This window comes from Podarcis bocagei (assembly GCF_964188305.1).
Source record: "Podarcis bocagei genome assembly, chromosome: 12".
NCBI lineage: Eukaryota > Metazoa > Chordata > Lepidosauria > Squamata > Lacertidae > Podarcis > Podarcis bocagei.
The window spans coordinates 24,767,837-24,790,716 of NC_138137.1; the positions used below are offsets into that span (position 1 = coordinate 24,767,837).

General features: G+C 40.2%; 1 protein-coding gene across 1 annotated transcript in view; it reads left to right on the forward strand.

The window, feature by feature from the left end:
• The window catches only part of SKAP2 (src kinase associated phosphoprotein 2), a 102,367-nt gene extending 80,517 nt beyond the window's left edge, over positions 1-21,850 (forward strand). Inside the window, exons 11-13 of the mRNA XM_081164865.1 lie at positions 6,033-6,145; positions 17,561-17,662; positions 19,660-21,850. Coding sequence (XP_081020991.1) covers positions 6,033-6,145; positions 17,561-17,653 — 206 coding nt within the window. The 3' untranslated portion in view covers positions 17,654-17,662; positions 19,660-21,850. The remainder of the gene's footprint in view (positions 1-6,032; positions 6,146-17,560; positions 17,663-19,659) is intronic.
• Positions 21,851-22,880: the final 1,030 nt, after the last annotated feature.

A 22,880-nucleotide genomic window follows, 5' to 3' on the forward strand; every position in this document is an offset into this window, starting at 1 on the left:
TGTTTTGCCTCCATTGCTTTACGTTTACTTTTCGGCGTTTGCCTCTCGCCCATCCCAGCCCTTGGCACAGATAAAAAGCCTTGAAGTTTCTGAAAGTTTAACTGATTTCTTATGGCAGGAGAAAGGTGGGGGGCGGCGGAATCTGAATAGCACCATTTAGGATGCATGAAAATCGCTTGAGAAGGATTTATAAAGTAAGCCAATTTATACAAGGTATTCCTTCCTGAATTACTTTGTAATGACTCAATTAGCTTTCATTTCTTCACAAAGGAGATTTAGCTGCATAAATTAGCTTATCATCATTGAGGAAGTGTCACTGCTAAAGGACAGTTTATAGATACAACATGCAGTTCCTGTCAAACCTATAAGAATGTAATATAGACATCTGTGTATACTTTGTGCTTGAGCAGAACAGACTTCTGTCATTCAGAGACTAACAGGGGACAACAAGTTGCCCAGGGGACCAGCAATGTAGACGTCTCTGAAAAGGTCATCTTGACACAGGCTCTGACAATCGACCCACAGCTCTGTCTTCTTTGATAAAAATCAGATAAACTTAAGACCACTAATTGATCTGCAGCCTGTTTAAATGTTGGCCATGCATATCTTCATTGCATATGATTATACCACAGAAAGCAAATGAACTGAGCTAAGAAATGCCGGTGCTCGGTGACAGCAGAATGGAAAAGTGACGGCAGCATAAAATAATCAGAAAAGGACATGAAGTGCTGTGAAGAATGGCCTCTCTCCGCTGTGCCTTGGCAACTTGCCCCGTGCAAATTAGCACTACATTCGGGAGAGCAGGGTGGGGACTGGACACGGCAAATGAAGCCTTTGGGTTAGGAGCAACCTTCTTTGCCGCTCTTAAAAATCAACTTAACCTCTACTTTGGGAGCTCACTCTCTTGCCACTTTGAGCTCCGTGTTGTTTTTAACTTTGAAAACCAGAGCTTGTTCCTTATCAGGACAGTTCTTTACACCCCAGACACCAGCTGAGCAAGTGGCTCAGTGTTGCAGATGGGCCCTACAAAGGAATGAGCCCTAGGGTTATCTTTCTCGTCATATTTGCTCCACATCATTCTTCCACTGCTGTCACAGAAAGGGTGGACGAGGAGTGTGTTCAGGAAGCGTCTTGGCTGTGCCCTTCCTCATATAGTGTGTGGAGAGGAAGCAGGCCTGATTTCCGGCCTCTCACAGGAAGCTATCTGAGCAGGTTGTTGTAGACAGTTTGGGTTTGGGTTTGCCGTGCACAGGAAACAAGGGGGTGAGTCATCAGATGTTGCTGTCAGAGTGGACCACTACAAAACAAGCATTAAAAAAATATCATAATTCTCAGCGTAACCTTGGCAACGGGATCACGGAAGCTTTCCAGTAAATAGACACGTTCCCAAATTAATGTGATGTAGGCCAGCCCCGTTTCTCAGCCATTAGAAAGTGAGTGCCAGAATCTTTTCTAAAACTGTAGCCTCTCCTATACATGTTTACTCATAAGGAAGTCGCAACAAGTTCGACAGGGCTTACTCCCTGGTAAAGGTGCATCTTCAAGTTGGGCTGGGAAAGACTCCTCCCTGAAACCCTTCAGAGCCGCCACCAATCAGGGCGGACGATATTGAGTTGTGTAGACAATATTGAGTTGGGTGGGCCCAGTGGTCACATGCTTGGACTCCTAGGGATTAGAGCCTTAGTAAACTTTGAACACAAATCAGTTTAATAATACAATGCCATCCCTTTCACATGAAGGCTGTGCTGGGAAACTGCCATACCACAATTGCCTCTTAACTTCTAGGCTCTTTATGCAACGTTCAGGATGTTTGTTCAAATGAATCCTGATAAAGCTCCCAAGTTCTCAAGTTAAAAGTTTGTTTCTAGAACCCACAGAGTTGAAGAATTTTAAAGGTGCTGGTTTGTGTAGTAGGCCCTAACTTGAATACAATCTATTCCTTGCAGCTGGATTATTTTCAGAACCTTTTAGGATTTCTTCTTTACATTTGGGTTTTGTTGACGTGAACTATAGCGCTGGGAACAGTCCAAAGGGATTTGGCAGTGGGAAAGGATGGGATTAACACATATTTCTTGCAACATGTGGCCAAATTACCTTTTCTTTGTTCACATTAGAAAGCCCTGTTGGATCAGATCAAAGCCTAATCCAGGGTCTTGTTTCCCACAGTAGCTTCCAGCAACAGGGCATAAAAGTGATAGTCTTCCTGTGGTGTTACCCAGATTGAAATAGGTCTAGATAATGCTTCGCCCAAGCAAGCTGTCCTGTAAGCGTCAGTTCATCTTATTTTCCAAACACTAAAAGCCGTGGTTAATGTTAAGTTATTGTTTGATTAGACAAGCTACCTTCATAAACCATGGTTTGAAGTTAACTTGTTTTAACAAACCATAGTTAAGATTAAGCACCATTTGTCAGGTTCAGGCAACACAACAAACTAGGGTTAATCTAAATCGGTAGTTAACATCTTGTAGGCACAGCAGAGGAGCATGTGAGACCAGCATATGCCATGGTTCATTCTTTTCGTGCTAAACTACAGTTTAGTGTGATGTCCGAGTGATGACTTTCTGTTGCCTGTCCTAAACCTGCTGTTCATTTCATTTTCTGGCTTCAGGTTCTGCTCTAGCTTTGAGAGAGGATGAAAAAGTTTTCTCCCCTCCCTCCTCACTATACATAATTTTATTAACTTTGGTCATGAACTCCCCTTGCCTTTTCCTCACCAACTACCCTCCACAATGCTTTTAGCTCTTCCTCACAAGTCTCTTTGTGTATATATGGGGGCAAAACATTCCCCCCCCCACTTGCTGTGGCTTTAAGGAGTTGAAACTTTAATCTTTCCAAAGTGATTGTAACTTACAAAGCATCCTCAGAGCTTTTAACTCCCACGTCAGAAATTGTACAATTGTCCCAGAATGGCAGTTTCTGCAACAGCTGTGCCCTGACAGTCATGCAAATTCTATGCAAATGATGGCTATTGCACATAAATAATAGACAACGTAGTTCATGTTTCCAGCAGTCTCTGTGCTGAAAAAGTGACCTGCCCCCATCGTGAAATATTACTGTTTTTCTTTGTTAGCATGGTCTTAAATTTTTATGAGCGAACCTATAAATATAAGTACGTTTCATACAATATCCTTGAAATAAAACACCATAATAATTATTCCCTGACGTGAAATTCATTTCAAGCAGTGGTTCTAACACTTTAGTACGGCAGTGACCTCTGATCCTCTCTGAACGGTTAAACATGTAATGCTAGAAGTTTGTTTGTTATGTAGGGTCGTGAATTGGCAAAGAATATTTCGGCCTTACTACGGATCACATGACATGAACTTGTTCTAACCTTACTTAAGAATGTAAGATGTTTTTCACATTAAAACTCCCCCCGCCTTCCAACAATAATATATGGAGAGTTTTCTATTTGTATACCTGTGTGGCTTGAACAACCAGGCATCATGTGTTGATCACAAGCAATTCCTTACTTGGGCTACAGTCCCCTCATGGACAAATGTGGCTTTTAGATACGCATGCGGGGAAAAGTTGTTTCTTCACGTACCTTATTTTCATATCTAAGGTTGCGATCCTGTACACACTTCTCTGGGAGTAATTCTCACTGAACTCTGGCCCTCCTGAGTAGACAAGCATAGGTTTTCACTGTCGAATCCTGTTAACGTTAAGGCTACAATCCAAATAACTGTACAGCAGCTTTGGTCTCCGGTTTTGGCACTGAATTCTAACTCTCTGTCAGAATTCAATTTACTGTGAGCAATTTTTACATTCTTAATAGGTAAATGCCTTGCAATCTCCGTACAGAAGGATACGATGTTGAAGATAAAAAAGATTTTTTAAAAAAATCATTATTAAGCATTCGACAGCTGTATCCAAAATCACCTTAAATCATGATAAAGGGCAGAACAAATTTAAAATAATAAAAATTTCAAAATGATAACGCTGCAGTTAATAATATTGTTACATTCATGGAGCCAAGTTTACATTTAGTTGGACTGGATGACCCTCAGGGTAGCTCTATGATTCTGTATTCTGATTTCAGATAAGAACTAGTTGATACTGATCTCGATATCAAACCCCTTGATCATTATCTATCAATACAGATATACCCTTATCTGTATTGGTGTTCACCTTATTATAGTAGGATAGGATTCTCCCTTCTTAAAATATTTTAGGTTGAGCATTTTTAGTTACTGGCGTTGTTTTTATCTTTTTGATGTTAATTTGTACGTACGCTTTTGCAAGCGTGCATCGCTGTGAGACATTTTGTGTGGAAAGCAACAGCATATTGCAGCAGCTCTAGAACCCTGTTGGGAATGATTAAATGCAAGATAATAAATGCAGGCGTTATCAAGCCCAACCACCTTATTTTTAAGACTCTTATTTTACAATTTTGGCGAGGCGGGGAATAGGAACTACATTCCACAAATCAGATTTCTCTCCCCCCCCCCTACATTTATAAGCTATTAAAATATACTAATGAAATATGATATAGGTATTTAACATAGAACGAGCAAATTGCTTATGGGGGTGGGGGGAGGAAAAAAGAAATGGCTAAAAATAAGTGGTGCATGCACAATCCCACTCACTGTGCAGACTGCCGCCCTGAGAGCCCTCTAGCGTTTTACAACAGAAGTTAAGCCAGTTCTGTTTAGAATTCAGGCCACGTGATGAAAATGGAAATGCTGCCTCGAGTCGAATGCAGATCAGGGAAACATCTGCCTATGACTTTCCATGAGCTGGGCTGAATGTAGCATTGGAAGATATTATTATGACATCTTAATACTGGAGGGGATTAAATGTAGATCACCGTCATGATTAGAAAACCGCCCTGTTTTCTGAAATGCAATGCGCAGCTTACATTTGGTGAGGCTTTTTTTTACAGATGTGATAACCATTAATTATACACGATTGTATGTGGAGGGATATAAATAATGATTTTTGAGTTCTAATACCGTGAACGTGTCGCTGGATCGCTTTCGTGATTCTCAGTATGGCAGTTTTGTTGCATCTGTAACAAAATGAAGACAGCGTTCCCTTAATCCGATTAAATCTGGAGTGCTTATCTCTGAATTGAAAGGTGCAGATTATTAGCACACTCGCATCTGTTGTGGGTCTTGTGAGCATAATGTTCCCTGCTTGCCTCATCGGGGCTTCTTGCATTCTTGCTGTGTTAAACTCGGCCGATGCGCTTCTTACAGAATCGCAAACAGGAAATAGCTTCCTGTGTTCGCAGAAGCTTCCCAAGTATTTCAACCGCATGGAATTTCTGTGCTCCAGTAAGCGCTTCTCTGTATGGCAAGCATATGACAAAGCATTTATTACTGTGTTATGGTGGCATTACAGAGCAAACAGTGCTAAAATAATCAATCAGTTAATGGTCTGTATGGCAGTTTGAACGCAGCACATTCATTGTGCTTATGTTCTTAGAAGGATGAGTTTACGGCTGTAGTGTGTGTTGCATATTTAGCCGGAACTTAATGTCCTAAGCTGGTGCTGACACAAATATTTTTTTTAAAATGCAACTTCAGCAAGGTTAGCTCTACCGACATGACAATATTTCAGCTTTAGCCCTCAAAAAAGGGAGAAGTTTTCAGAGGGGAAGTTTGTCTTTTTCAGGAGAAAGACATGGAGAGCTGCAAAGTGCTTGGTTTGCCCAGTTGTCACAGGTTTTCTTAATGTCAGCAGCCATCTTACCCTTATTCTATGGGAAAACACATAGCTGCTTGCGTGAAATAAAGTAGCAGATCTGTGATGTGCAACTCCATGGCAATAACTTGTTTTTTTTTTTTAAAAAAAAAGATAAATAAATGTGACTACATGTTTGACGACTGCAAGAAATGGAACTTGTTTTTCATCCTTGCTGTAGCACTTACAGGACGAAGGGGTGGTTTCCTACGACAGAAAAGAAAGTTGGAAAATGTTTCTCGGTCGATCTTTGGTTTTTTTTGAGCGGTGGTGTATTCGTAACCTTGATAACAAAACCCCAGATATGCTGACAAATCTAATGTATTCACCTCTTCCTTCCCCAGGCAGTAAAAAAACCGATTATGCTAATTTCTATCAAGGTATGTGGGACTGTACCGGTGATGTTCCTGATGAGCTGACATTCAAACGTGGAGACGCTATCTACATTCTCAGCAAGGTACTGTATCCTACCGAGAATAGATAGGTACGAGGAGATAGCTGAAGTAAAGAAAGAAAGAAAAAAGCGTGCGGCCTTCAAGGGTGTCGGGAAATTGGCATTTCCTTTACATCCTTCACGTTCCGTCAGAAGTTCCTTGCCCATTAATTATTTTGTCAATGGAATGTAATCACATCTGAAGTGGTATTGTGCAACAGGAATTGTCTTTAAAGCATGTTTATCTCTGCTTCCCTCGGAGACAATGCACTTAATTGCATGTAAAAGTTAGCTTTGTCAACTCCTGTGTGCGTACACGTTACATCCTCTTCCTTGGCAGTTCTTGCATGTGCTGAACTCAGAATTTTTGGAATTGTTTTCATATCACAGTTTTTGGCCTCAGCAGTAACCAGCGGCTGTGTGTGTGTGTTTACAGATTCAGTTGACTTTCCCTACATTGCTTCCCCTCCCTCTCTTTTCTGTTAATCACTCTGCAAAAGTGCAATTTCCCCTTTGCATTTACTAAAGGAGGCAGAATTAACGTCAGTATGCATCTGACTAATATTTCATTCTTACAACATTTAACTATTCTGGAAAGTAGATCACTGTAACAGCGCCTCTAAGTTGCAAACACAACAGGACTTTATTTTTGAGCCGTGTACGGAATTATGCGGTTAGTCTCACTTAAGACTTGTTTCCCCCCTCAATTCCTCCACAAATGAGCAGACCCCCTTTCCAGAAAATGTTCAGTTCTTGCTCTGCAGAAACTAGAGGGGCAGCCCTGACAATGAGCCATGGCTGTGGCCTGGATACCTGGCGATACTTTGAGCAATTGCTTCTTGAACCCCATCCTTGCTGTCTGTAGAGCTGGCAAGCCAGTGTTCATGGCATACTCTTGCTAGGGTTGCCACCTCTTCCTGTATAATACAGGGTTGTCCCGTATTTCAGTGTAAAATGTTACGTCCTGTATTGATATAGTTTTGTCCTGTATTTCAGGTCGTCTCTCTCTCTCCCACCCCAGGTTAGGGAACCTCTCCAAATGCATATTTTTGAAAGGGTATGTGAAAGGTCATGTATTTAAGTTCTGGGTAGCCAAGTACAGACAGATTTACAAAATTGTGTGTATGTGTGTGAGAGAGACAGACAGACAGACAAATTCCAGAGGGGCCATTGTGATAGGCTGCAGTATATTGTAATGGATTGCTTTGAAGTCACTTCAGCACCAAATTAAAAAAAAAAAAATTGCCTCCCAACTGCCCCGCCCTGTCCTGTCCTGTATTTTGCCAGAACAAAAGTGGCAACCCTGCCATGCCTTTCCCACGCCTGTAAAGTGCAAAGTATCTCTAATTAAATAGATGTGTTTCATTAGAACTAAGTGTTCTAATGAACACTTTTGTTTTGTTATTGATGTAACAAAATAACTTAATTATAACGATTTACAATAAATCTGTTGCACAGCTGCCCTCAGAACACTATGAGAGTTAGGTCATCCTTATTCCCATTTTACAGATGTGGAACTGGTTCTTTCCCAGGCCCACCTGCTAAGTCCTTGGCACGGCAGGAATTTAGCTCCCCAAAATCCAGACCCGGCATATCTAATCCACTCTTTTTGCTTTGTTAAATGCAGTAGCTAGCTTCCAGGTGTGTGGCCATGCCCTGCAATCCTGTCCATGCTTTTCTGGAAGTAAGGCCCATTGTATTCCAACAGAGCTTATTCCCAAGAAAGGGTGCACAACTGCAGCCTTACACTTTTATCTTATAGCACTGTCTTACTGTACTTTTCTCTTAAGTGTGTTAACTAACATGTTAAACAGCTACAGCTCTTTAAACATTCCTACAGGGAATTGCATCTTGATTTTCACCAGTCAAATTCGTGGTTCATTTGACCCAGAACTGAAAGCATTCCACTTTGCAAAGAAACACAAGGTGGAACAAACATGCCTTCTCTTTCCCTTCAATCCTATCTAGTATCTTGATTCATCTACCTACCTACCTACCTATGTATCATCTATCTATCATCTGTCTATCTATCTATCTTCTACACCATGAGTAGGCAAGCTAAGGCCCGGGGGCCAGATCCGGCCCAATCGCTTTCCAAATCCAGCCTGCGGACGGTCTGGGAACCAGTGTGTTTTTACTTCAGTAGAATGTGTCCTTTTATTTAAAATGCATCTCTGGGTTTTTTGTGGGGCATAGGAATTTGTTCAATTTTTTCTCCAAAATATAGTCCGGCACCCCACAAGGTCAGAGGGACAGTGGACTGGCCCCCTGCTGAAAAAGTTTACACCTTGGTTTTGATCAGTTGTAGCTGCTCCCGATCTATGGAAGTTTTATGTTCAGAATTTGCCCCTCCAATTTTCCAGAGAAATTTGATGAAAATTCAACATACTTTTGGCTGTTGACTGCAGCTATTTCAGCAAAGTAAGGTCTCTAGTCAGCCTTGAATTCAGGGACTTTGGAAAGTAAAACACTAGGGAATAATCTGCCTCTACTGTTCAAGGTCTAACTGACTGTTACCAGCCAGACAAAGGGTTTGTTAAGAATATAAACACAGTAAAATATAATCCAAAACCCCTTAAGCTGAAGGATTTGAACAAATACTTCTTAACCCTCTAAATTGGTGCTTCAGTTTTATGGCACTTGGATGATTCTTTGGCAGTTTTTTGAAGAAACATTTTTTTACACCATCTAGTGGTTGAAAATGAGAGATGCAGGTGTTGGGAGACGCTAATGTCTGCAGTTCCAAAATGGTGTCATAAATTTAAACTTTGGCTTGATCTCAGCTATTGCTTATTACTTTCTGATCGTATATCAGCCCCCCTTGACATTAATCCTCAGGAAATCTTATTCTGCTGATAAGGAATTAAAGGTAAGTATTATATGTTGTGGGAAGAATGCAATGTGAGCTGAAAGATAAAGTACGTGTGAAGGCAGAAAGCATTTCAGCAGAGGAAATTTAAATAACAGCAAGGCCAGTTATGAAACGTGCCGAAACATACCTTTGGTGCTTCTGCCAGTAACAACTTTGTGGGTGGGGGGTGTTCCTAAAATATGATCGACAGAATTATTTTTCCTAACCATGTCTTGACAAATTCCTCCCTTCCCTAAAAGAAATATTTGGAAACAACTTCACCTTAAGTACGGAAACAGTAGGATCTTACGTAGGTTTTGAAACGGATCACACACTTCAACTTTTGACTCTCGTTTGTGCATCTTGTTACTCATATCTTATTGCAAACAGTGGCAACTGCAACAGGGCACAAGACTGGTCTTAAATGCTTTTTAGTAGTACAGAGGTTTATATTCTGTGTTTTCACATATATTTCCTATATGTGTAAAGTTCGCAGAGTTATAGTCTCCTGCTTCCGCTATCATCTTTTTGATTTTAAACTTAATAGCAATATTATATAGGAGCATTCTGACTGCACGCAGGCTCCCATACGTTTCTGATCTCATGCCCAGCACCATAAAGTGTTGTGTTGTTAGTTAATACTTTGTGTTTGCTTTATCCTGACTTTTATGCAAGAAAAAGAATTCTTCAGGTGGTTTCCTACCTCCATAATGTAATTTGTTGTTTTCAGTACTGAGGATTCTAACAAGGGGGAAGGATCAGTATTCACTTTTGAAATATTGTAACTAACTTTTTTTTTTTTTTAAAAAAGGAATCTTTCTCCCCTACTGTTGGCTAAATTTTAAAACCAGGTTTAAAATAGGAATATAAATTACAATGTAGGTTTTGGGGACCCTAAAAGAACATTTTTAGGAATAAAAAACTTTTCATTTAGAAAAAGATTGCTTAGTACCAGACCCTGTTGTTCTTTTCGCAAGCTGCATGCTCCAAAATACCTGCAGCATGGACTCTTCAGCTTTAAACATAAACTTTTGATAGAAATGTGCAAGTCTTCATTTTGCTCCAAGCCTTTGTTAGGGACACTGTGGCCCACATTATGCAGTAAGGAGGGTGTGAGCTATCTTGCTATGAGATAATTTCATATTGTAGAATGGCATAATTTCATGTGCCAGGTGCAAATGATTATTTTGAGTATATTAGCAGGCCCCTCCGTATTATTTTTATAACACAAATCTGGATTCAGGCAGAATATAGCCTTATAGCCAGATATTCTGCCAACCCAGACTTATACACTCCTATTTTCAGAGCAATCAATAACATTTACTGGGATGATGTGTGCCGTAGTTCAGAGATTATTATCACTGCTTATTTCCTGTTTCTAATTCAGCACATGTCCATGCACCACAAGGCTAGCTGTCCTTAAAAAATGAAGTATAGGCTCAGCTCTGCTTGAACATCTTTTTGGAGCTTTTGCTTATAAACGAAAAATACGCTCAACATTGTCTTCCTGTTTGTAGTAGTAGAAGTATACAGTAATGACCAAAGTAGTTTTAGGGAAAAACAAAACCCTTCTCTTAACCAGCAACTTTGTCCAGCAAGCAAACAGAAATCTATTAAAATAGTTTACAGTCTTTCACTTCCAGTTATATCAGAGCTAGAAATCCAGCTTTGTATTGTATAATGCCCATTATCCTCTTACCCTGGAATATATCTGTAGGTTACGTATTTCATCAACTTTTTTTATTTTAGATATATACATAGATAATATTTGATATTTCTGTGCTATTGAACTGACTGCTGGTTTGAAACTTTGTTAAAAACAACTGTGTACAAATCACACGTTGCAGAAAGATACTTCTATAAACTGTAAAAAGATACTTAGAGTTGATCTTAATGTGTTGCTTTACTAAATCCAATCTAGACTTGGGATGACTTTGTATCAAAATAGTTCAGCACAGAATCTAGTGCATGTCAGTGGACAGGGTTTCTCTTGGACCTGGTTTAAAACTTCAGTGCCACTCAGCCACGGAGTGATTCAATTGTGTTGTTGCGATCTCTCTGTTTCTGCTGCTCTTAATAATAATAATAATAATAATAATAATAATAATAATAATAATAGAGCAGCCAGCTTTTCCGGGGCCCCTGTATGAGTTTGAATCGTAGCTGTAAATCGCTTCAACCTCAAGCTTAGCCATTTAGATTCCATTCAAACTCACTGTGTCTGGTACGCTACTGTTTAGCAGTCCTCTGTACCATCAGAGATTCAGGCTTGGAAGTAGAAAAGTTTAAAGTAGAAAGTTTACAAAACAAGGAGAAGGGAAGGCCAGAACCTCTGTTTTCTGTCATGGGCTTCTCAAGTTTAGGAAGTTTTTGATGGGCGAGTTCATACTCAGGTGTTAGAGGGTGTGAGAGGGTTGTATAATCAAAAAGCTTTTGATGAGCTCTCTTTGAGTCACAGCATCAAAGAGTTAGACAGTTTGAAAAGGCAATCTAAACCAGTGCCTTGGCTGAAAGTCAGGGCCGTCCACCCAGCAGCTCTTTTCCCATGCATTTCAAACCACAGTATAGTTTGAATCACAAACTGAGTATATTTACTTAAGCTACTTGTGACTTCAGCAACTTAGTAACATAAAATGTCGTGTTCTGCATTTTGCTGTTGAGTTGCCTTATAAACACCCTCGCACCTGCCTGCAGAGAGAAGGCCCTGGAAATTCATATTACGAAGGCAAATGATGGGATTTTGTGCGTCCGGGACAAGTTCTCCACAGATAATTCATTTTATCTACTTGGGTAACCTTAGTGAGATCAGGGTCTCTGTTGCCTAGTTGGAGTAAGTGCGCATTTTATTTTTATGTTAAAGAGTTGCTACGTAAATCTTCCCATATTCATCCATGTGAACCATTTTTTTTTTGTGGTAATTGTTGAAAACCTGCAATTTCTATTATACTAAAAAAGCACATGCCATTTCTTTTTTAAAAAGTTCTCAGCTACTTTACCGTTAGTGTTGCTTTTTTATTTAGTTCTGTTATATTAGCGAGATTCTGATTGTACTGAAGTTTGCAGCAAAATCCTACACGAAGTTAAGCCAGCTAAAAACTCCCTTGTCACTTGCATCAGCCATTTTTCATTGGGCAGCAGCTGAGCAAGAGATAGGGAAGCAGGATCATCCTATTGGCTCTGCCCAAAGACCAACAACCTTTGGCTCCTCCTCTTCTTTTGAACTGTTTCCATTCCAGGTATAAGGTTGTACTTAAGATCCAGGGCCTAAATTTGCTTTCCTCCTAATCCTTCCCTTCTGTCTTCTGTCTAATGATAAGCAAGGGCTGACAGATTACTGATCCTTGTGAGCTGCTCTGGGAACCTTTTTTGGGCTGAGCCGCAGGTGTAGAAATAAACTGATCTTTAAATAAACCAATAAATAGATGTCACTGTGATTTAAGCAGTTGTAACTGTGTTCTGACTCACAGCTATAATTTCAGGTAGCCAGATACTTGCATTAAGTGCTTCGGGAAGGATGGCTAATAGTTCCAGATGAAATTTGGGTGCATGGCTTATTTTGAAAACGTCACTGCTGGTTGTCCCTTTATAGTTTTCCTTCCACAAAATTTTAAAGTATTTTTTTCTGCCTTCTCTTCCTCCCTCCTCGTCTCCCGGCCATGCGCACATTTGCCTTTAAGCCATTCGTTATGTGGCTCTTTAATTTCTTCCGAGTGTTATTTTCATACAATAAAGCATTACAGTGCTCCTGGATCTTGATAGCATTTCTGCAGAAAGAGAAAGAAGCTTTGTGTTCATAATTACCTAACATTGTCAGGAGCTGACTGCAGGCCTCTTCCTAGCGATAACAGAATAACCACATCATGTAGCTTTATAGCGCATGATTAATAGAAAATAATTACACATCCTACAAAGGAATGCAATATTTCTTATAAATTGACTGGAATGGTTTCCTGCAGATTAAAGGACTCTTCATTATTTTATCAGTCTCTCTGAAGTGGAGTCAATTGCCCAAGCTGGAGCTGGTGGGAAGAATACACACTCCACCTTCATGTGCTGAGGAATACCAGATAGTAGGCTTATTCATACCTGAATAAGGTATAAATAAGCAGCTTACACAACAGGCTCTCACGGTGCTGTTTCCCCACAAATATTAAATAATTTGCTGATTGATGCTGTCATTCACTGGCTGTAGGATAAAGACCGGCTTTTAAATTCGAGAGACCTCCCAGTAATGAACAGAGCGTTGCTGTTGGCAGTGTTGCAAGAATCTTTGCAATCTCCTGAATGAGATGGAGCTGTTCCATAGCATAAATTATTTTGTCTCCTAGCATTTAGTTATGAAGGAGTGGCTACATGCGTCTTACCTGCATTATGATATAATGCGATCAGTCATATTTTGCTGTTCGCTGAGTTGATGTACAAATAATAAATGGCTGAATCCGGAGTAGATCGAACTGATCTCTGATTGTGCAACAGAGCTTTTCTTGCTCGCCATCACTGCATTCCTGCCCGCGACAGACTCTCACAGTGGGATGTGTGGCACAGGGGAACAAAGTGGGGGCGCCTTGCACAAGTGTATGTGCTTTTCCACTTACGCAGGACCCCCCGAGCCGTGAATCAAAATGCATGGCAGCTTGTTGGTTTTCAAGGAACCTAGAATATACGAATTGCCCTAATGCTTATATTTTCCCTGGAGGTGAATGTTAAGGCTTTTTATTCCATATATGCGTTATAGTTCAATAACTAGCATATATGACTCTCAGAGTAGCCCGAATCAATTACCTTTAGAGTCACTTGTAAGTAATGTATCTGTAACAGAGCTCTAAGAGCAGGATCAAATTGGTTTTTGTGTGCATATGAAAGTCAGAAGCACTCTTTAAAAAAAAGAAGAGAGATGTAAATACCGGTACATTAACCGGTTAGAAAGAGGTCTCTCTGCCATAACGACTCCAGCCGAAGGTTAAAATATGGCGTTCCCAATCAAGCAGGGTCTGTGTTTTCATTCCTACTTGCTTATACTACAAATGCTCTAATTGGGATTCATGTTGCTCGTGAGGCTCATACCAAGAATAGCAATGATAAAATAAAAGCATCTGGGTTGCAGGCTTCTGCCTCTTCCTGGGCCGATGTCTGCAGCCAATCCATAAATTAGCTTACTAGACTGCCACTTCATCTCCAGCCACTTCATCTTCAAGTTTAGCTTCACACAAGTGCATTAAACTGTATATTCCTAGCAGCTAGAAATTGTTTTCAAAAAGGAGGAGAAATTTGGTTTTAAATTTAATTTAATTGGATTCTTCTGAAGCAGCTTTCTCTCTGCCCGCCCACCGCAAAATACATGTTATTTCCAAGTTCCTGAAATGTCTGCATGGGATATTTCCATTCTGTAATTTAGGAGACTGCTTTTATTCTCTGCCATTAGTCGTAAAAGCCTTTAATGATCACTTAACTAAAGCAGCCTTCCGCAAACCTCACGTTGTTTTGCTCCCTGCCCCATCTATGAACGATTTCTACGGCTAGTGTTCGGAAAGTGGTCCCCCCCGACTTTCTCCTCTTTCTCTTATTTTTTGGGAAAGCTTTCTTGGCACCATTCCCTCCCGCACAGGTGAGGGCTGGCACCGTGAGTGATTGCTCGCTCTTTAAGTCTGCAGGGACATGGATTGTATATTTAAGCAGCCTAATGTGGGATGAAACATGTGTTTATTAAACACACACACACAGCTGGAACATCTGGACCCCTGGTGAGGCGGCAAAGCTCCTCTTTGCCTTTAAGGGTTTTGGCCCCAGAACAATCGTTTCGAAACTGCAGCAGGAGAGTCGTTGGCCTGGTTGCTGTATGCGCTGATGAACCAGCATCATTCACTCCAATGGGCAAAGGGGAAATCCGATTTCTGCCTTGGGACTTCTCTTGTTCCCCTGAAGGTGCAGGGCTTCCGAAGCAGAGCCCGGGCATCCTTCTCATTGTAGGTGCTCAGTTAAATGAACGTGCTTAGTGTATTTGTTTTTAACATCCAGGCAAAGTTAGGCATAAAATAAAAGATTGCGTCCATCATGAAAACTCTGCCATCTTGTTTATGTTATAATAATAATAATAATAATAATAATAATAATAATAATAATAATAATAATAATAATATCTTTATTGTCATTGCCCCCTCTCGGGGACAACGAAATTACTTGGCTGCTCCATCCACCCAGGTAGGGCACTCCACACAAGGGTATTACTGTGTGGGCTCGCATGCACAAACAACCATACACACACTTATACATGTGTAAAACGTGTAAAACATCCTGTATAGCCACATCCTAGCCAGAATACATCTTTTTATCTGAGAGCAAAGGAAGATCCTGCTGGATCAGGCCAGTGGCCCATTTATTCCAACATGCTCTTCCCACAGTGGCCAACTAGATGCCCATAAGAAGCCCCAGAGCAGAATCTGAGCATTGGACTCCACCCACCGACCAGAGTAGCCATTAATAGCCTTGATTTCATTGATTCTCTCTAAATTTTAAAATTACAAAGAGGCACCAGGATCATATCTTGACAGATCCATGATCTGTCATCGTTGATTTACCTGCAGAAGTAGTTCCCCTGCTTTCACACTAAACAGTCAAATTATAAATTAAGGAGAAGCCCTTTGAAAATGAAAAAAAAAAGGTGTGGCATATTTCAGGAAGCAAGTTGTAGTTTGGATTGTTTGAACAGCACGATCCAGGCTAAGGGGTGGAAGTGACTGGGAGACGTGCATTTATGAGAGATGGATGAGTTGGGGTGGGAAGTATATGGACTTTGGGGGTAATATATATGGCATGAGTGAACAATATTATTGAAGAAATCCCTGTAAGGGTTGGGTATAATTTCTATCCTTTTCATATAATCTGTAGAAAAGGACAGGTAAAATTTGCATCTCACATACATGCCGGAATCCATTCAGAATGCCATCAGTGCTTAGATTCAGGTAGAAAACAGCTTGCTTTATTCTGCAGAAGTTCTCTACATTTGCAACAGAAGGTTGATGCTCTCTCCTATATCAAAGTCTCTCTGTGTTTCTGCTTTCCTCGTCCCTCATGTGGTCACTGTCAGCCTGATTTTGGAATGAGCTCTCTGTTTTCATACTGCTGCCTGCTCCACGCAGCGTACGAAGGGGCAATTTCAGCAGCTGGAAGTTATTGAGCTGCTGTTAGGATTGATCTTAACAATATTTACCTCAGAGGGACAGAAATTAAATTTGGATCCCACAATGCTCTTACTTGGTATTGCTTTTGGAAAATATTATTTCCTTAAACTATCATATACTTGTTTTGTTCCAGATTTATCTTGCTACGCCTAAGCAAATTTCAAACCAAAATGCATTAGTCACCTGTCAGGCATATGAGAACTGTGATAGAATTTTCCGCATAAAGCAATGGTGAATTCTGAGAAGGGATACAGGCTGTGTGTGGGGAACATCGCCCCTCTACGTCAACTTTACTTGGCATATATGTGAACTTAACTAACCAAGGTTCTTTACGTCTCAAGGCTGCGTTACTGAATGGCTCCCAGCTGATCTCCATACCTTATTATAAAGTATTAGTTTTCAAATGTCAGCTGTTGATACGGTTTTGGGTGAAAGAATGTAAAAAGAAGGCAGAGTATGGCTCCCTGACTGTAGGGGAATTCACCCCATGAGCCTCATGACCTGTATTTCAAAATAATAATAATAATAATAATAATAATAATAATAATAATAATAATAATAAGAAGAAGAAGAAGAAGAAGAAGAAGAAGAAGAAGAAGAAGAAGAAGAAGAAGAAGTATACTAGTGATAATACCAAACCAGAACCCACAACACACAATGACCCAGTTCACACGATACAGTAAACCACAGTTAATGTTTTCCTGATCTTGCTCACTTTGCTGCTCCCCATTTGAGTGTAGGAGACACAAACCATGATCTCTTGGTTAGTATTGTGTCCATCCAATCCTGGGCTTTTAGTATGTTTTGTTCAAACCACAGTTAGTAAGCCAAGAACAAACCATGGCTCCAGATCGTGATGTGTTTGGCATGAAATGAGCCACGATCCTTGATTTAAACGTAATACTGAGCCAGAGATCGTTGGTTTATTTCTCCTTCAAACTAGCAGGGGGGAGCAAAGCAGGCAAAACCTGCAAGTTCAAGGTGAACCATTAACTGAGGAAAAGCAAAGTGGGTAACCAGGAATGAAATAAGGCCAATGAAGACTGCATGGTTTGGATATTACTGTTAAAAACAACAACTAGATGTATATACAAACTCTACAAAACAAGACATTAGTACAAGCACATTCTGTATTGCTCATTGAGTGAATTTTGGCTTGCTATAGGTAGTTAGTATTTCTCTCTCTCTAGGACGTAGTAACAGATAGTCTTTAAAAATGTAATTTCCTGTTTTGCTTAACTGCATTTCAAGTGCTTCAGAAACACATACACACGCAATTCCTTAATGTTTTAATTTTCCATTCATGCTTTTGTAACTGTATATATGGAGGAAACCTAAGGAGTCACATGCAAAAACTCTATTGCATTTATATCAGACTAAAGGTTAATATTGCATATTGTTTTCAATTAGGAGTACGGTAGATTTGGCTGGTGGGTAGGAGAAATGAAAGGAACCATTGGCTTGGTGCCTAGAGCCTACATAATGGAGATGTATGATATTTGAGAGGCCCGGGTAAGTACATTTTAATTCAATCTTCTGTAATGGCTTATATGTTCCTTGCTCTCTGTTTCATACAGATTTCTTTTCCAGGAATCTTCACTGGAGTTCTGTTAATAAAGACTGCAGCAAATAAAACAAAATAAAAAATGGACCCGTAGTGTAGTTTTAAGTGAAATAAAATAAACTATTGTATAATGGGAGGAAATAAGTCTTCCACAATGCGTCCCATCCTTCCCGGGTGACTCACCATATTTCAGCCTCAATTTTTTGAGGGTGCCTACAGATGTAATCTTGAAGCAGGAATCACAATGGATTTTCTTTCTGCAGGATGAGGCTCTTTCTGCCACAACATAAGTGGCATACAGACCAGTAAACTGAACACTTGATTCACTACCCAGTCTTGTCCTTCTCCTTATTTTCCACAGAGGTTCCCTTTTTAAACAGAGGAAGAAGCATCACCTGTAAATTTAGTAAACTTTAATTCTAATAATGGTAACCACAACAGTAATCATAATTCTATTCCCCACTTCTTCTCAAAGGAACTAGTGTTAATATTTTTATTCACACTAGTTGTAACAATATCATACCCAGGAGCACAAAACTGCTTCCAGGATGGGACGGGGGCAAAGGGGGCTTTATGATATCAGGTGGTAGCCTAGATATTTTGGACTGCAACTATCTACTGCTGCAGGCCTGGCTGTGGCTGAAGAGAGTTGTAGTCCAAAATATCTGGAAGGCACCAGTTTGGGGGGGGGAATGCTACACAAAGCCCATCAAATGCTGTGTGCACTTGTGGTTTTGCTTCAGATGCTCAGAGCTGCTTTTTCCTGAGCAAAACCAGCAGGCAAAAACCATTCATTTGAACAAGTTGGTGAAGGTGCTCTCCCAGTGCAGCAAATAGTGGCTCAAATAATGTGGTGTCTGTATACGCCCTGAAACTATTTTAAGGCAAATTCTGAACATGATCCAGTCAAAGTGATTTTTAAAATTATTATTATTTTGCTTTAGAATTCCCATTATGGCAAGCTCTGTTAGCCACATTCCGTATACACAACAGCCTGATGATGATGATACTGTCAGGGTGCTTCCATGTTTCCAAATGCCATATTATAGGAATGGTCTTACATGAATGGCTTTCAGGCCATTCAGAGAACAGAAAGTGCTGCTTCCTAGGATTTATTTACATCGCCAGTAATGATAACGCTAGCTTGGGGTCATGGCTTGCTTCAAATCACAAATACCACTTGTCTGTGAATGTTTCTCCTCTTTATATTATTATCCCAAGACAAAACAGCTCCTGATTATTCCTAGACTCTGCAGTTTTAAATTAATTCAGCTCTGGGTTTCACTCCGCGATAAGGCAAATGCAGCCAATCAGATGGCCCCATGCAGGGAAGTTATTCTGCATTGGTGAGATAGTTGCCACAAGTTTGCCACAAGAACTTTTTGAGGGAGATTCCCGGCTTGTCATCAATGGCTGCTGTTGGTCAAGCAATACAAGGGATGGACAGAATTTATGTTCCTGGAGGAAATAAGTACAGTAGAGCAAAGTGACCTAGCCCCCTTACCTTTCGTGTCTGACCTCCTGATCTGTAGTTTTTAGAAGTCTGTAATGGGCACAATCTGGCTAAAATTGGGGAAGGTGGGGCTTGTGAATTTTATTAAGGCCCTGCCCTATCTTTTCTTTTAAATTCTGAACGCTGCAGATAAATGATGCAGAAGAAACACAGCATTCTGTCTGCGTCTTCTTACCTTTAGTTTTTGTAGTCTGGATCGTTGGTGACTGATCATAGAACAAAAGTCCCATGTCTGCCTGATTGGTTTTGCATGTGCTCATCCGCATCCATGGGGAAACTAATTCACTGGTGTTAGGTATGGAGTATTTAAGGATTGCCATTCATTTTGAAGTGGTGTGAGTATTTTCTTACACATTAACTGTGGGCTTCTTTCTTTCTTTCTTTCTTTCTTTCTTTCTTTCTTTCTTTCTTTCTTTCTTTCTTTCTGATTAGGTGGATTCTACAAATTACATGAAGCCAGGCATAGACATATGCCAATGCAAATCTGCAGGTGCCTAGATTTTAGCAAGAGCATTAACCCTAATATATTGCACTTCTACATATTGATTCTAATGCTGTATTTTTATATTTAATGTTTATTGTGAGTGTTGACGTATAAGTTAAGCTAAACTTTTTTTTAAAGAAAATCTCTGCTTATTGTAGGACTCAAATTATTTTGCATTGGAGTTATTTTTTAAAACTGTTGCATTCAGGCATTTGTTATACTTTTGCAAAATGGGCATCACACACAGGATATGTATCCTCAGCAGCTGCAGCTGAAATGAATGTCAGGGAAATCTACAAGAGATTCTGGACCGTCTCACATTCATTTCAACACAAGTGACGCAGAAGACATCTCCAAAAATTAAGCTTCGACGTTTTATACACAGCAAAGGGTCTTGGATGTGAAATATTCCTCTGGTTTGTTTCTTTTTCCTAACGGTACATTTTACTTTAGTGGTATTTTACATTTTTAATTACTTTCACATTCTTTTAAAATGCAAAAGTTGAGGACACTGTGGTAGCAAATTATATATGGTGTGAAATTATATCTATCTATCTATCATCTATCTATCTATCTATCTAGCAGTCTTTGATTATAGATGCTTTATGTTGCACTTTATAGAATACATTCTTACATATCCTTGGGCCAGATGTAGAGTTTTCAACAACAACCCCCACCAGCAACCCTGAATATTGTGAATCTTTGTTTTTCCTCTTTTTTTGAAGGGGGAGGGGGAGATTACCGTCTTTTCTTCCTCTTTCTGGTTCTGTTGTCTTCACATTTCCTTTCCTCGGTAAGTCCTATAGATGATCCACAGACAACCAGGATATGCGTAATAGAGGGATTGTGTAATGATGTACCAACATGTCACTGAGACATATCATAAAACCAACTGAGAGTGCGAGCCATGCGGGGGGGGGGGAGGAGCAACCCATGCGAAACCATGAAAAAGATGTGTGCGCTGTCGCCCCTGAACATGTTTGCAAAAAGTCCCCCTTCCAGAATCGTTCCAAAAAGAATAAAAAAATGTTCCCACTGAAACGAATGGTCACAAGTTAGTAGTTAATTGAGACCTAAACGTGACTAACTTGGTACGCTTTGCTACACTCACATATGAGGGAGCAAGTCCCACACTGAACTCAAAGGGGCTTACTTCTAAGTAGACATGCACTGTTTTTCTGGATCCAACTCTCTTGTTCGTGAGATTTTCCTCCCCGGGGGCTGGGTGGGGAGCATTCAAACATGTCTGCTTTACAAGCCAAAGCACTGTCTCCCAATCCAGTCCAAAGGACTAAAGGCTTCCTCAGGTTAGTGGAGGAGCTGGCTTAAATCCCCGAGAAGCAGTGCTAGTCAAACAAACCAGAAATTACATCAGTGCTGCTTAGCACTGATCTGAAGGGGGAGAAATAGACTTTTCTGTACTGCCAATGTTTGCCAGTAGATGGCAGTAGACTTTCACAGCATATTGGGCTTCTGGGAAAACCCATCCCCCACCATCACGCTCAGATGAATTTTTTGCGACTTAAAATATTTGGAGGACTCCCTTCCCCTTTTCATGTAAATCCAGGAGAGGGAGTCCTTAGCCAGCTGATGAATGACAGATCTGCAGACAATTTTTCCTATTGATAGGAGAATATAGACAGCAGCAGTTTTATTATTTCCATAACCTTTCCCCCCCATGCAGTATAAAGTGATATATTTAGCAAACACACACACACACACACACACACACACACACACATTGCAAATGAAGATATTTCAAAGGTACCACATCCCCACCTTTTAAGTAGACATGCCTTGGAATAACCCAGCAAAATAAAAGGGGTGAAATGTTTGCTTTGAAATCTTGACAAATACCATAACCTTTTTAGGGGGGATGGGAGAATCCCCCATTAATGTGTCTCAAACAGAAGAAAACGTTGCAATATATGCTAATTGCTTTGTTCTCATTGTTTACTTATATTTCCATTGCGTTCCTTGGAATACTGAGAGAGCTGTTTTGTAAGTCATATTTTATGCAGCATTTTGCTTGATTATTTGCTCTGTACCGTGGGTTTGTACTCTGCCGCCATTAGATCTTACAATAATGTTCCACGCTGCAAATTTTTAAGGTTCAAATAAAGTTTAATTGTTTGCAAACTGTTATGATGCTAATAATTCAACAGCCTGCTGTGTTACTAATGAAATTACTTTGTTATGATTAATTTGGAAAATAGTGTGTTGATTGTAGTAATTAAACACAACAAGGTGAAGTAAATGATTCTAATGCCATCTGGCCTCCAAAGTGAATGAAGAAATGAAATGGAGCTGTCATCTGAATTTATTCAGAGGAGTAAGTGTAATACAAATGCCTTCAATTGCAGTGCCGCCGTGATGTAGCCATGCCACCTTATATAATGATTTCATATACACTGCCTGCAGTAATTCACTTGCTTGGGAGCTTACATGCTCCAGAGCTCCTCCGTTCTAAAGACTTCTTTGCCTCTCGTTTAATGGTATCTGCCTTTCGCATGGCCAGGGCTGTGAGAGCAGACAATGCCACGTTTGCACGCTGAAAACGAATTGCCACGGGTAACAATTCCACTGCTGTGTTCTACAGTGCGACAGAAACCTGTGCAGACATGACACCTGCTGTTAAACTCAGGGATTGGCAATAGTGGAGGTGCAAATCTTCTCCTCCGTGTTTCAGCCTTGACCCAATCTCCCTGTAAAAAGATGGTTATTGATTATAGGTACCATACCTTATAATCTCAGGAACAGGGCCCTGTTTGTCATGACCGGTGAGGGAATGGCATGTTAAATGGTTCTCGTGTGAAATGAAATAGCTCAGTACTATGTACTGGTACTCTTATAATCCTGCGCACACACTTGGAACACAGTGAGGCTTACTTACAAGTAAACATGCTATATATATGTGGTGAAATGTGGGGATTTTTTAATAAAAAAATGAAATATTTTCTTTTTCAGAAGGATTAGTGGAACACTTCTTGCAGCAGATTTAATAATAATAATACTGTTGCAGACAGTTCATTGTACTATAAGTCTCTTTAAGATCCCAGATTCAAGTATAGATTAATGTTAGCGATGATAGAATTGTAGCTGCATTTGACTGGATTGTTAAACAAGCAACACTCTTGGATCGTGATTATGGAAAAGCACTTGCAACTTG